Genomic DNA, 15,231 nt, shown 5'->3' on the forward strand with positions numbered 1-15,231 from the left:
CAGATTTGAGTGATTCCATATTTTTTTCCTCTACTTGATCTAAAAAAAAGCAATTGTGACTGACCACAACTATTATATTTGTTTCTTTTTTTATTGTTTCTTAATGCCAGAGGGTTGACAGTTTGAGAAATGATAGTTTTGTGGCATGTCTGTGATTTTTTTTTTTTCTACAAAATTAAACAATTGAAAGAACATCTTCCAAGAGTGGTGATTCCATAATTTTTGCCAGGGGTTGTACTACTAATAGCAATACTACTACTACTACTACTACTAATAATAATACTGTTACTACTACTACTGCTACTACTACTAATAACAATAATACTGTTACTACTATTACTGGTACTACTACTATTGCTACTACTACTACTACTACTTATAATAATAACAGTAATACTGTTACTACTACTACTAATAATAATAATAGTAATAATAATAATAATACTGTTACTACTACTACTGCTACTACTACTACTACTAATAATAATAATAACAGTAATACTGTTACTACTACTACTACTAATAATAATAATAATACTGTTACTACTACTACTGCTACTACTACTAATAATAACAGTAATACTGTTACTACTACTACTACTAATAATAATAATAATACTGTTACTACTACTACTGCTACTACTACTACTAATAATAATAATAATAACAGTAATACTGTTACTACTACTACTACTACTACTAATAATAATAATACTGTTACTACTACTACTGCTACTACTACTACTAATAATAATAATAAGTAATACTGTTACTACTACTACTGCTACTACTACTACTAGTAATAATACTGTTACTACTACTACTGCTACTACTAATAATAATAACAACAATAATACTGATACTACTACTACTGGTACTACTATTGCTACTACTACAACACCAACAACTACTAATAATAACAATAATACTGTTACTACTACTAATAATAATAATATTAATAATAATAATAATACTGTTACTAATACTACTATTGCTACTACTGCTGCTACTACTACAACTAGGGGGGGGGGGGGCGCACGGTGGCTTAGTGGGTAGCACTGTCGCTTCACAGCAAGAAGGTCCTGGGTTCAAACCCCAGGTGGGGTGGTCTGGGTCCTTTCTGTGTGGAGTTTGCATGTTCTCCCCGTGTCTGCGTGGGTTTACTCCGGGTGCTCCGGTTTCCTCCTACAGTCCAAAGACATGCAAGTGAGGTGAATTGAAGACACTAAATTGTCCAAGACTGTGCTTGATGTAAACTTGTGGACTGATAAACCTTGTGCAATGAATAACTACCGTTCCTGTCATGAATGTAACCAAAGTGTAAAAACATGACGTTAAAATCCTAATAAATAAACAAACTACAACTACTAATAATAATATCAATAATATTGTTACTACTACTACTGCTACTAATAATAACAATAATATTGTTACTACTACAACTAATAATAATAATATTGTTACTACTACTAATAATAATAATAATACTGTTACTACTACTACTACTACTACTAATAATACTGTTACTACTACTAGGCAAGGCAAGGCAAGGCAAGTTTATTTGTATAGCACCTTTCATACACAGTGGCAATTCAAAGTGCTTTACATAAGGAAAAATTAAAAATTAAAAATTAAAAGCATTAAAACATTCCTGAGATCTAGAACCTCAGAAAGACTTCTTGCAAACATTTAGTTACAATTAAAAACATGAAATTCAAACAAGAGAGATAAAAATTAAGAACTTGAAAAATTTAAAGAAAATATTGTAAAATATACCCTACAATTTGGTAAATACGAAATTAAAACAAGAGAAATAAGCAAATAAAACATAAAAACTAAAAGAAAATATAGTAAAATATACCTTACAGTTTAGAGAATATGGAATTAAAACAAGACTAAAAGAAATATGGTAAAATGAGGGTAATAGTAAAAATATCGAGCTCAATCATAGGCACAAGAAAAAAGAAAAGTTTTTAACCTGGATTTAAAGATTTCTATGTTTGAGGAACATCTAATATCTCCTGGCAGTCTGTTCCAGTTATATGCAGCCCAACAGCTAAATGCTGCTTCACCATGTTTAGTTTGGACTCTGGGCTCTACTAGCTGACCTGAGTCCATGGATCTAAGAGATCTACTGGGTTTATATTCTCTGAACATTTCTGAGATGTATTCTGGGCCGAACCCATTCAGTGATTTATAGACCAGTAGCAGCACCTTAAATTCTATTCTGTAACTAACCAGAAGCCAGTGTAGAGATTTTAGAACTGGAGTGATGTGCTCAGTTCTCTTTGTCTTGGTTAAAACTCTTGCAGCAGCGTTCTGAATGAGCTGTAACTGTTTAATGGTCTTTTTGGGAAGTCCAGTTAAGAGACCATTACAATAGTCCACCCTACTGGAGATAAAAGCATGGATCAGCTTCTCTAGGTCTTGTTGGCACACTAGACCCTTGATTTTGGCTATATTTCTAAGATGGTAGAAGGCTGTTTTGGTGATGGTTTTAATATGGCTGGTGAATGTAAGATCTGAGTCTATTAGAACGCCAAGATTTCGGACTTGGTCTTTGGTTTTTAGAGCCCGGGAACTGAGGTGTTCAATGACACTAGACCTCTTTTCTTTGTTGCCAAACACGACAATCTCTGTTTTGTCCTTATTTAACTGTAAAAAATTCTGGCTCATCCATTTATTGATGTCCTCTAAACACTGACACAGTGAATCTATTGGGCTGTAATCATCTGGTGAGAGAGCCAGATATATCTGTGTGTCATCTGCATAACTATGGTAATCAATGTTGTTAGCCTGTAGCATTTGGCCTAATGGCAGCATATAAAGATTGAACAGGAGAGGTCCGAGAACTGATCCCTGGGGGATTCCACATGTCATAGCCACTCTGTCAGATTCATAGCTGCCAATAGTGACAAAGTAACTGCGGTCTTTTAAGTAAGACCTGAACCAATTAAGGACTGTTCCGGAAAGTCCAACCCAGTTTTCCAACCTGTCCAGCAGTATTCTGTGATCTACAGTGTCGAAGGCTGCACTAAGATCCAGTAAAACCAGAACTGATATTTTACCTGAGTCACTATTCAGCCGTAGATCATTTAACACTTTTATGAGAGCCGTTTCAGTGCTGTGGTGAGCTCGAAAGCCTGACTGAAATTTGTCAAAAGAACCACTGGAATTCAAAAAACTGCTGACTTGATTGTAGACAACTTTCTCAATGATCTTAGCTGTGAAAGGAAGATTTGAGATCGGCCTGTAGTTGTTTAACACAGACGCATCCAGAGTTCTCTTTTTTAGGAGTGGTTTAATGGCAGCTGTTTTAAGTGATTTTGGGAAAACGCCTGATGATAGTGAGCCATTAACTATTTGTTGCAAATCAGTTTTTACAGAGTTAAAAATAGTTTTAAAAAATTCAGATGACAGTATGTCGAGACAACATGTCGATGATTTAAGATGCTGAACTGTTTTCTCCAGAGTTTTTTGGTCTATTGTATTAAATTGTGACATAATAGTCATGTTATTTTTAGGTGTCTGTAGGGGCAGCATGGTTTTATTGTTTGACTGAGTGGAGTTAATGGTCAGTCTAATAGTTTTGATTTTTTCACAGAAGAAATGAGCAAACTCATTACATTTCTCTGTGGACAGAAGTTCTGGCGTGATCTGTTTTGAAGGATTTGTAAGCTTGTCGACCACGTTGAATAGGGTGCGGGTGTTGTTGATGTTCCTGTTAATGATCTTAGAGAAGTGCAGCTGTCTAGCCCTGCCTAACTCTGAGTTAAAACTACAAAGGCTTTGCTTATAGAGATCATAGTGGATTTGAAGTTTAGTTTTCCTCCACTTACGTTCAGCTCTCCTGCATTCTTTTTTCATAGCCATTACCATCATTGTGTTACGCCATGGTGCTTTCTGTTTGCTCAACGTTTTCATGACTTTTACCGGAGCAACCACGTCCATGACAGTCAATATTTTCACGTTAAAGTTATCCAGGAGTTCATCAACTGACTCTGCAATTAAAGTTGGTGATATAGCTATGGCCTCCATAAACCGAGAACTAGTACTTTCATTTATATTCCTTTTCTTAACAGAAACAGAGCTAGTTTGAGCATCTGGAGTGATCAGCATTTCAAAGAAGACACAAAAATGATCAGAGAGGGCCAAGTCCTTGACCAAAACAGAGGAAATGTTAAGACCTTTAGAAATAACTAGATCCAGAGTGTGCCCTCGAGTATGTGTAGGCCCTTTCACATGTTGCAATAGACCAAATGTGTCAAAAAGTCCAAAAAGTTCTTTGGTGTTGTTGTCCTTGTTATTATCTAAGTGGATGTTAAAATCCCCAGTTATGATGAAGAAGCTGTACTCAGTGGAGATAAGTGACAGTAGTTCAGCAAATTCATCTATAAAATGTGCAGAGTATCTTGGAGGTTTATAAATGGTTAAAAATAAAATTTTGGGAGTACCCTTTAAAATAAAACAGAGGTATTCAAACGACTTAAAATTGCCAAGTTCAGTCTTTTTGCACTGGAATACATCTTTAAATAAGGCAGCTACTCCTCCACCTTTCCTACCACTTCGACACACATTCATAGAACTGAAGTTTGCTGGTGCAGTTTCATTAAGAACAGTAGCACTGCTGCCTTCTGCTAACCATGTTTCAGTTAGAAACAGAAAATCTAAACCGTAGGATAGAATTATGTCATTCACTAAAAATGATTTGTTGGCTAGAGATCTAATATTAAGCAGAGCTAGTTTTAAAGGAACCACAGGAGCCCCTGGGGCAGCCCGAGGTTGTCGTGGTACAGGTAAGAGGTTAGACTGGTTGACTTGATATGCTGAATGTGTTCTATTCTTTCTATTTCTAATCAACACAGGAATAGAAAACATTTCAGACATACTGGGTCCAAGCTTACTCTCCGAACTGTTGTCAGTATCATATCTGCAATAGCAAGGACCCTGAACACATCACAACGTGTTATCATTGTTTTGTATTCTGCAGCCGCTATCAGTAGCACTCGCTGAACATTCTGAACTCTGTACAGCCAGAGTAGATGAGGTACAAGGCTGCTGCTGACGGTGTTGAAGTGGCCTCAGAGAACGGGTAGGGGGCTGTGGACAGGGGGGAAGGGGTGCCCTGCGCTTTTTGGGTGAAACCTGTGGACTGGCTGAGATGGAGTGTGAGAATTTAGTCCCAGCACACACCAGTTTCTCCATTTTCTCTGTGAAATCCATATGTGGGGGTGATGTTGATGAGATAGAGAAGTTGGAGGATGACTGTGATGTCGCTGCTGCTGACTGCTGTGTCACTGTCTGATGATGAAGGTCATAATAGCTTTCATCAAGAGTCAGAAACTCAGCCTGAGCTGTGTTTTCTAGTGATGGGGATTGTATGTTTGATGGTCCTTCATGGTTCAAAGCAGGTGAGGGAGGTTGAGGAGGCACGTATTGTACCGAGTCAGTCCAAGGAGCAGATGGGTGTCGAAGAGCAAAATGGAGGTTGTCCTTTAGTGCCTTTACTCCAGTCCTGCTTAGGTGGGTGCCATCTGGGTAAAAGAATTCTCTGCGCCCCCAGAATAGATTAAAATTGTCAATATAATCCATACCTTTCAAACAGCAGGTTCTGCTTAGCCATGTGTTGAGGCTGAGTAGCCGAGAAAACATATTAGATCCTCGGGCTGGGAGAGGCCCACTGATGAACTTCTGAGCATTCAGCTTCTCAAGTGTATTGAACAGTTCAGTGAAGTTGTTCTTTAAGATTTCTGACTCCTCTTTGCGAATGTCATTTCTGCCCACATGCAGAATAATTCGGTCGATCACTCCATGCTGGGAGAGAATGTTGGGAAGTTCCTCATTTAATTCTGAGACAGTCACGTTCGGGAGACAGCATGTTAGGATTGATCTGCTGCCTATATTCTTGATGGCCGAGTCACCGACGATCAGGGTTTTCGTAGTGGTCTCTGCATCAGGCAAGGGCCTCTGCTTGTTCAGCCTCCTGTTTTTGCTAGCCCGCTTTGAGTCCCCTTTTAAAGTCATCTTCACTGGTTTTGTTTCATTACCATTACCACTGGGGGTAACCTCGATGAAATTTCTGAGTGGTTCAAAACGATTCAGCAAAGGGATCGGTTTTTGTTGCGACTCTGCTATTTTCCCACGGGGTGCAATTTTGCTAGCTTTTGGAGTAATCTTAGCTTTCCGAGCCCATGATGAACAGTCTGGTGTGGAAGACATTAAAACAGCCACCTGCTGCTTTTGTGCTTTTTGTTTTGGTTTTGCTCCAAGTTTGTGCCACCGACTTGTTCTCTCACATGGCTCATTTCTGTTCCCCTGTTTTGACTGAATTCTGTCAAGCTTTGGGAAATCTGTTAAGCTTTCTAGTCTTAGCTTAGCTGGTTGTTCTGTATTAGATTTTGACTCACCCTCGAGTGATCTGGAACCATTTCTCCTATCCATTCCAGGTAGGATTGTGAGCATTTTTGTCTCCAGTACAGCGATTTTCCGTAGGAGTCTGTAGCAGTTGGAGCAGCACGAAGAACCCGCTGTAGTGATAGGAGCCATGGTAGTCCTGATAACTGTGCCCGAGTTCAGTCTGACGGCTGGTGGAAAACTCTGTTAACTAAGCGTCTAGTTTAATGTAGTTCTGTAATTCTGTGCCTTTTTTGTCGATCTATTGTCAGTGTCTGCTGATTGAGCTCTATATTTTAGAAATAAAAGATAAAAAGTAACTAAAATAACTAAAAACTAAAAGCAAGCGGAGAGCAGACAGAAAGCGTGCAGCCAGAGCGAGCATCAAGGACAAGTTTTGATGATGAAAAAAAAAAATAAAAAAAAAATACTACTACTACTACTAATAATAATACTGTTACTACTACTACTAATAATAATAATACTGTTACTACTACTGCTATTGCTACTACTGCTACAAAAACTACTACTAATAATAATAACAATAATATTTTTACTACTACTGCTACTACTAATAACAATAATACTGCTACTACTACTATTGCAACTATTACTACTACTACAACAACAACTACTACTACTACTACTAAAAATACAGCATTTGGGTTTAGGCTTTAGCTGTCAGTAAAATAAAGTGTATCACTAATAACTTTCATTCATTCATTTATTGTCTGTTGCACCGCTTTAACCTCCTAGGTGAGAAACCACTTGGACAGGTTGCCAGTCCATCACAAGGCAAAAACACAAACACACATATATAAAATCTTTATTTAAATAAAAAAAAACTCAGCATTATCACAGGATTCAATCAAATAGAAAACTGAAAGAAGCAGTGTGTGGTTTTATGACTGCAGCACGCACGCACACACACACACGCACGCACACACACACACGCGCACACACACACACGCACACACTTTTTAAAATAAAATAATCAATAGATAACAACATTATCATATGCATAAGGTTCAAATGATCAGCGCCCAGGTGGTGCAGCGAGATATTCTGCTAGCATGCCTGGGCGCCATCTGGCGGGCATACTTGGCAGTGCCTGCAGCAGATAATAGCTGGCCAGGGTGGGGGCAGGACTATGTGTGGGTGGGTGGTTCTTCATACGCTGTGTAAGGACCCTGATTGGCAGAAGAGAAACCTGTGCAGAATGCAGAGGCGAGAAGAGGAGCGCTGTACACGTGTCGGAAGAGGCGTGTACAGCGACATGCTCTCCTTGGATGCAATCTGGTATCTCTCAGCAGCGGAAGACAGAATTGAGTGCACTAAATCGGGAGGAAAATGGGAAGGAAATACATAAAAAAGGTTCAAATGGTCCAGCATTATAAATCTCACATTTATATTACTTTTATTACAATTTCAAACATTTCAAAACAATAATCATTAAAGTGCTTCTAAACTTAAATTATCTTCATGGTTAAAACCCATGAACGTCTGGTAATTATGATATAGATTGAATTTTATGGACACATTGCCCAGTATGTATTACTTCTTACAAGTGTCACCAGTATTAGGTACTGTACTTCTTGTGTTTAATAATTAAAACTGTGTAAAAATTATTGTTTTGCCAAGCCTGGTGCAAATTATACTAAATTCTTCACATATCAAAGGGATTTAGCTAATGTGTCAATTTCAGCATTTAAAATTTGTTTAGATTTATTCGTTTTTCTTCTTTTAGCTGCTCTTGTTCGCCACAAGCAAACTTGGAGTCCATGCCGTTTCCTATTTTGTGACCTCTAGTGAATTATTATGTAATAAGTAATGTGGAAAGGTTGACTCACATCTTACCTCAAGACACAACAGAAATATGATTGCTGAAATTTTAAATTGTTTGAACATCCAGCACTTCTGTGAGGACATTAGAAATGGCAGGGATCAGCCTGCCTGCATAGTCCCTAAGTCGTGTGTCCTGTAAGAGGAAATTTTCCGGTACATTTATTGTCATGTTTCTGAAATGATACATGTGGGCAATATTAGAGTCCACACGGATGGTACCTCCTTTAGACTGCAGCAAACCATGTACAGAAGCGCTATACACTGAACGAGGATTAACAATGACTTTAAAGTTGTTGAATGTGGTGGGGTCAATTCTTAATTTTTTCACATATTGTAAAATGTTTACACCCATGACCTTCTTCCATAAATCTGGTGAATAAGCTGGGTTTGTTTCCTTGATGATGAGTGGGAAAAAATTATTCTCAAACTCAAATCCCACATTTCGACCGTATTTCCTTTCCAGTTCATGCAGGAGTTCTGTCCAGTTCTCTAGACCTTTAGGAACGGGAAGGATTATTTCATCCAAGTCCTGCAGGGCTACATAGCGACTCTGGTACATGTAGCGATAAACACAGTCATTCAGTGCCGGGATTTGCCCGAAGTAATGCAGCTCGCCTGGTGACTCCCAATTCTTCCAGCCTCTGGACACTTTGAGGTGAGATGATATGGTCCAGGGGATGACCTCCACAAATTTCTGCATGACATAATAGTCTAACACTTTCTGCACATTAGGATCGCAGTTCGTCTTGTAAATGGCCACCCTCTGGATGCCGAGTATCTTGAACATTTCCATGGTCTGCACCAGTTCCAAAACGTTGGTGTAATCATACATGACAGAAATACAGACAGTAAAATCATAAGTAAAATTATCACGAGTCTGTTGATTTCTGACCGGTTGAATGACTTTGACATTCTGTGAGGCTTTACCTAGAGGTGATGGAGAGGTGATAGCCACGTGCATTGGTGTTGTGCACGTTTCAGGCACCTGACAGGTGATATCAGCCGTTCCATAATTGAAACCAAAGTGGTCGGAGTGAATGCTGTACGTGGCAGGTACAGAGATGTTGGTTCCGTTGCAGCAGAGGAAACACTGATACTCTGCCTTTTCACTACGAAGCACTATAGCAATTGTCTTTAAAGTTTTCACCTCTAGGCGGTGCTCTATGTAGGAGCCGAGCAGGTATGTTTTGAGATTGTCGACTTTAAGCATGGGATTATTTTCCACTCGTATGCCACATGCAGTCGGAAACTTTGTTTTTTTTATTTTAGGGTATATAATAAATGGTTTTTTATAGTCCGTGTTACGTCCTGTAATGTAGTAGTAATACCAGAAGAAGAACACAAAAATTGCGCTAATGATGCAGATAGTTTTTGCTTGTTTCTTGATTGACATGATTCTTGAAGGAGGCTTTTGCCCTGTGAAGTATAAAAGACAAAAATATCATCAGAGAGCAGTTTTAACATGATTGTGCAAATATGTAATGGTAGTTGGTGCTATTTGCTAAAAAAAAAAAACTAGTTTGTTCCAGTCTGTGCCAGAATATTTTTTTTATGAAATAAATAATATATTATGCATTTGGTTTAGGTAATAGTAATAATAGAGGAACCTTCAAGTGCAAGAAACTACTTGTACGCATGAGTGCCTTCAATAGTCAGGAGTAGCTACAATGTACCTAATCAAAGGCCTTCTTGCTTGTCCACAGTGTTTGGGTGGTGTTTATGCTCAAACTTGTCAAAATAATCTCACTAAAGAATACAGTGTAGACGGTCGATAAACCCTTAATTAATTAGCCTTAACTCATGAAGGGTGCTGTTCAATAAATTGCAGTTTGTTAGAGGAGTTCCCCTTTTATTCATAAAGTTGCCCCTCTTTGGATTTTGGAATGTGTCTTTGGACACATTCCAAAGCACTTTGAATTGCCACTGTGTATGAAAGGTGTGTATAAACTTGTCTTGCCTTGCGGATCTGTAACTATTTACTCAAAACAGCATTTGTAAGATCTATCAGTGATACACTGATCAGCCATAACATTAAAACCACCTCCTTGTTTCTACACTTACTGTCCATTTTATCAGCTCCACTTATCATATAAGAGCAATTTGTAGTACTACAATTACTGACTGTAGTCCATCTATTTCTCTACATACCTTTTTTTAGCCTGCTTTCACCCTGTTCTTCAATGGTCAGGACCCCCACAGAGCAGGTATTATTTAGGTGGTGGATTGCAGTGACACTGACATGGTGGTGGTGTGTTAGTGTGTGTTATGCTGGTATGAGTGGATCAGACACAGCAGCACTGCTGGAGTTTTTAAATACCATGTCCACTCACTGTCCACTCTATTAGACACTCCTACCTAGTTGATTCACCTCGTAGATGTAAAGTCAGAGACGATCGCTCATCTATTGCTGCTGTTTGAGTTGGTCTTCAAGACCTTCATCAGTGGTCACAGGAAGCTGCCCACGGGGCACTGCTGGCTGGATATATTTTGGTTGGTGGGCTATTCTCAGTCCAGCAGGGACAGTGAGGTGTTTAAAAACTCCATCAGCATTAATGTGGGCATGCCGTAGCCTAGTGGTTAAGGTACTGGACTAGTAATCAGAAGGTCGCTGGTTCAAGCCCCACCACTTATGGTGGTACCAAGTGCACCACTGCCAGGTTGCTGCTGTTGGGCCTTTGAGCAAGGCCCTTAACCCTAAATTGCTCAGACTGTACTGTAACTGTACTGTAAGTCGCTTTGGATAAAGGCGTCCGCTAAATGCCGAACATGTAAATATGTCTTATCCACTCATACCAGCACAACACACACTAACACACCACCACCATGTCAGTGTCACTGCAGTGCTGAGAATGATCCACCACCTAAATAATACCTGCTCTGTGGTGGTCCTGGGAGAGTCCTGACCATTGAAGAACAGCATGAAAGTGGGCTAACAAAGCATGCAAAAAAAACAAAAAACAGATGGACTACAGTCAGTAATTGTAGAACTACCAAGTGCTCCTATAAGGTAAGTGGAGCAATTATTTATCCTATTCAGTAAGGTTGAGGTCAGGGCTCTGTGGTTGCCACTGAGGTTTTACTACATCAAAAGGGTCAAAAGGATATAATTTATATTTGTATAATTGATTATGCACACCTCTTAGAAATGGGTGTGGCTAAAATAGCTATCATTAATAGAATAAAATAGAATATAATAGAATGCCTTTATTTGTCATATATACACATACATGTGTACAGTATAACAAAATTCTTTCTTCGCATATCCCAGCTTGTTTGAAAGCTGGGGTCAGAGAGCAGGGTCAGCCATTGTATGGAGCCCCTGAAGCTGAGAGGGTTAAGGGCCTTGCTCAAGGGCCAAACAGTGGCTGCATGGTAGAGCTGGGACTCAAACTTTTAACCTTTCAGTTGATAGCCCAAAACCCTACCCCAGGGCTGTCAAACTCACGGCCCGCGGGCCAGCTCCGGCCCGCCACGTCATTTCATGTGGCCCGCGAGAGCTTAAACGACTGTATGATTGTTGTGATGGTTCGAGTCGTTACAGAGACGCGGTTATAATTTAATGAGACACCTGCGCCTTTAAGTGCAACTGGCGACATCGTAGTCATGGCAACTAACTTTGACCTTCGCTGAGAAGCCATGTGACTTTTACGGCAAAAGAACGCGGGTAGTAATGTAAACAATAATAATAAATATAAATAATTATCTTGCAGTATAATACAGAAGCATTGTCTGTAGGTAGTGGCGTTTATATTCTCAGTTGTTTGTTAATGTTTAGTGAGTATATCACAGTGTTTTAGTTACAAATTTACCATAATTAAATGCAGTTGTTACCGTTACTATAGCAATTAGTATCTTTACACAAAATGCTAACTCGTTAGCGCTATTTTACGTTTGGTTAAATCTCATATTGTACCAGATGTAACACTTGACTACAGCTGTGTGCTTTTACTGTATTAAGTTCTTTATTATTTTTATTGTTTGTATTTTTACTTCATTCTGGTGCACACAGTGTATCACACAGCTGGAAAGCAAATAAACTGACTGTATTCTGAAGAGAGCTGTCTGTCTGTCTGTCTGTCTGTCTAGCTGAGAAAGGGGGATAAACTATTAGCGAGGGCAAAACAATTGTCTTAAAATACACTGTAAAAGCCTACATTAACTGCATCTCTCAAAATGCAGGCTGATTTTGTGACCTGCAAAGTGACACATCCCGCCTGTAGATGATGTTAAGAAATATTTACACATGATCCTAAAATGTACAAGAAGATAAGTAAGAAAATTAAGCAGAAGGAGGAAATTTAATGAAAATGAAAACAAGTTTGTGCTTCAGGAAGAGAAAACGTTGCGTCTCTTGTGTTATGAGGCTGTGTCTGTGGTAAAGGAGGACAATATAAATGCAGAATTTAGCCTCCAAGAAAAACAACAGACTGCAATCTCAGCAGAATACGTTACAATCGGCCCTTTGAGGGCCACAATAATGCTGATGTGGCCCTCGGTGAAAACCCTTGCCCTACCCACTAGGCTATTAAAAGTGTCCACATATTTTTGCCTGTTTAGCATGTATGTCTACCTGTGGAAAAGGCTGAAAACATTAGAATTATTGGCTTCTATATTGATTGTTTCATACTTTTATAATAAAAATGTTCATCAAACCTAGGTTGTAAACTATCCACAGTACCATATACAAATAGTAGGCTAGGCACAGAACATGTTCTTCTGATATGATGATCAGGCAATGAGCAACTTTCGATTAATCAAAACCACTTATGTATCAGACAGGACCATGTTTTTATCAGAAGCTTTGTAGAAATCTTAAATTGCACTAAAATTTGTTATCTGATGTGATTATTTAAAAGATTATCGACTTGTCTGGTATTAAATTAATTTACAAATGATTGGGTGCTTAAAATAGCCGTAAAATATGTTAGCCCACTGCTGCAATTACGGCCTCTGCTGGCTGATTGATGGTGCCTGCATAGTGAGACGGGGAACGATGGAGATCGGTTCACGTATGAACCCGCCTCGTGCAGGTTAAAAGATGCAGCCAGTACTGTATATTGTCAGGCTACAGTTAATCACCCATACACTGAAATTCTTTATTCACAAAAGTATTCAGACCCATTTGTTGTGGCACTCACTGTCTTAACCGCTTATCCAATTAGGGTCGGGAGGGTTCTGGAGCCTATCCCAGCTTTTCAATAGGCGCAAGGCACACAGTAACACCCTGTACAGGGCGCCAGTCCATCGCAGGGTAGACACACACACACATACCCATTCACCTATAGGGCAATTTAGTGTCTCCAATTAACTTGACTGCATGTTTTTGGACTGTGGGAGGAAATCAGAGCTCTCGGAGAAAACCCACGCAGACACGGGAAGAACATGCAAACTTCGCACAGAAAGGACCTGGACCGTCCCGCCTGGGGATCAAACCCAGGTGCATCCTGTTTTTTTTTTTATTATCCTTGCAATTTGTCTCAGTTGAACGTCTAGTTGCTATTTAAACTGATCAGACTGGTTAGAACTGATTAACATTAAACTGATTAAATTACTGATACAAGCAATAATGTCTGGGGTTCAAGCAGAAATTAGCCCACTGTGCACCAAAGGTATGGGACCATTCCCAAAGCAGGATAGGACACAGAAGCACAATGCCAAATTTCATGTCAATTGGACAATCTTTGTGTAACATTATCTGGCATGTTATAGCGCCACCTAGAACTGCAGTTACATATTTTTTGTCATAGCTTTTGAACCCCCTTTGCTATGTGATTTGAAGTTTGGTGACAATTTGTGAAATGATTTCTGAGTTAGAGCAGTATGTGTGCTTAATGATTGACTTGATCCGCTTATGTTTGTGATTGACATCTGGCAACAACACTATAGAATTGCAACATTATTACTCATTCATTTTCTCAAGAATTAATAATAATTTTTATAGTTCAAGTTCTCACGGTTTCCTTGATCCCACATTTGTGTATGTTTGGTTATAGTCCAGAAACTAGAAACTGTGTTTAGGCATTAGTATGTTGCAAGGCCACTGTTAGCCTCGATACTTCAGATTTAATACATTAACAGTAAGAAGTTCTGCTTGTTTTTATTAGGTTTTTTATCTTTACTTGCACATCTGGACCTTTAAGAGAAATTTAGGTGTTTTTGTGTGTTTTAGAGGCGCAGAAAAAACCACCAGGAATCCCACAAATGTTTAGAAACATTTACTTTTAACCTTATTTTTCATGTATTTTATGTATTATTCGAGCTTTGGGTTGATTTTCATGTTATTGGTCATGGAGCAGAAGTTCCCTTAACTAAAATAAACTGGTTTCCTGTGACGAACCAAAAAGAAACCGTTACACCCAAAACCAAAAGTGTTTATGAACTACCGGGGGAGAAACGTAAGTGTAGGCTGTGAATTCCACCAGCGTAACGTTTAATAAATCAGAAATTAAACTGTAAATAAAGCGCAATAAACAAATATAATACCTGAAATGTGTAGCGTCCGTTTTCATACTCTGTAACAAACACACGCAGTGAAACACACACACACAGGACGTTGACACATCTGATATAATCTGAAGACGCCTCTTTCTATGCCCCTCCTATTTACCAGAGGGGCTGTCCGTGTTTTAAAGGACAATACATTATAGTGTAAGTCCAGATCAAATATGCTTTTCTAAAAGCCCCTTTAATACATATAAAATGTCCTTAATTAATCTGTTTAATTCCTTATTAGCTTTATATGTTTACTTTAACACGCAACTGAGCTTTTCTACATTTGTACAGTTTGGTACCACTGAAAAGGCTTTGCACAAATTTTGAGAGGAAATGTGAGGATTTTTACCTAGTTAGTCAAAAGAAGCTTTTGTAATGGTATTAGTTAATAAAGCCAATCACGCATCTATATACAGTGCAACCCAGTACAGGTGCCCACCAGGCCCATGCTGCCATCTAGCCAAGTGTCCTCTTTTTGGACAACCAAAATATGATCAACCA

General features: G+C 38.8%; 1 protein-coding gene across 1 annotated transcript; it reads right to left on the reverse strand.

Annotated features, from left to right (window-relative positions):
- Window positions 1-7,103: 7,103 nt before the first annotated feature.
- On the reverse strand, window positions 7,104-14,793 carry LOC134323084 (uncharacterized). Its single transcript, XM_063004505.1, has 2 exons — window positions 14,722-14,793; window positions 7,104-9,654 (listed from the first exon to the last, which is right to left on the reverse strand). Exon 2 carries the CDS (start codon window positions 9,629-9,631, stop codon window positions 8,285-8,287), a length of 1,347 nt encoding a protein of 448 aa, XP_062860575.1. The 5' UTR covers window positions 9,632-9,654; window positions 14,722-14,793; the 3' UTR covers window positions 7,104-8,284.
- Window positions 14,794-15,231: the final 438 nt, after the last annotated feature.

Source organism: Trichomycterus rosablanca, chromosome 11 (assembly GCF_030014385.1).
Source record: "Trichomycterus rosablanca isolate fTriRos1 chromosome 11, fTriRos1.hap1, whole genome shotgun sequence".
Taxonomy (NCBI): domain Eukaryota; kingdom Metazoa; phylum Chordata; class Actinopteri; order Siluriformes; family Trichomycteridae; genus Trichomycterus; species Trichomycterus rosablanca.

Excerpts from the sequence above, each read along its gene's own strand:
- LOC134323084 (XM_063004505.1), bottom strand. The coding sequence starts at position 9,631 with ATGTCAATCAAGAAACAAGCAAAAACTATCTGCATCATTAGCGCAATT.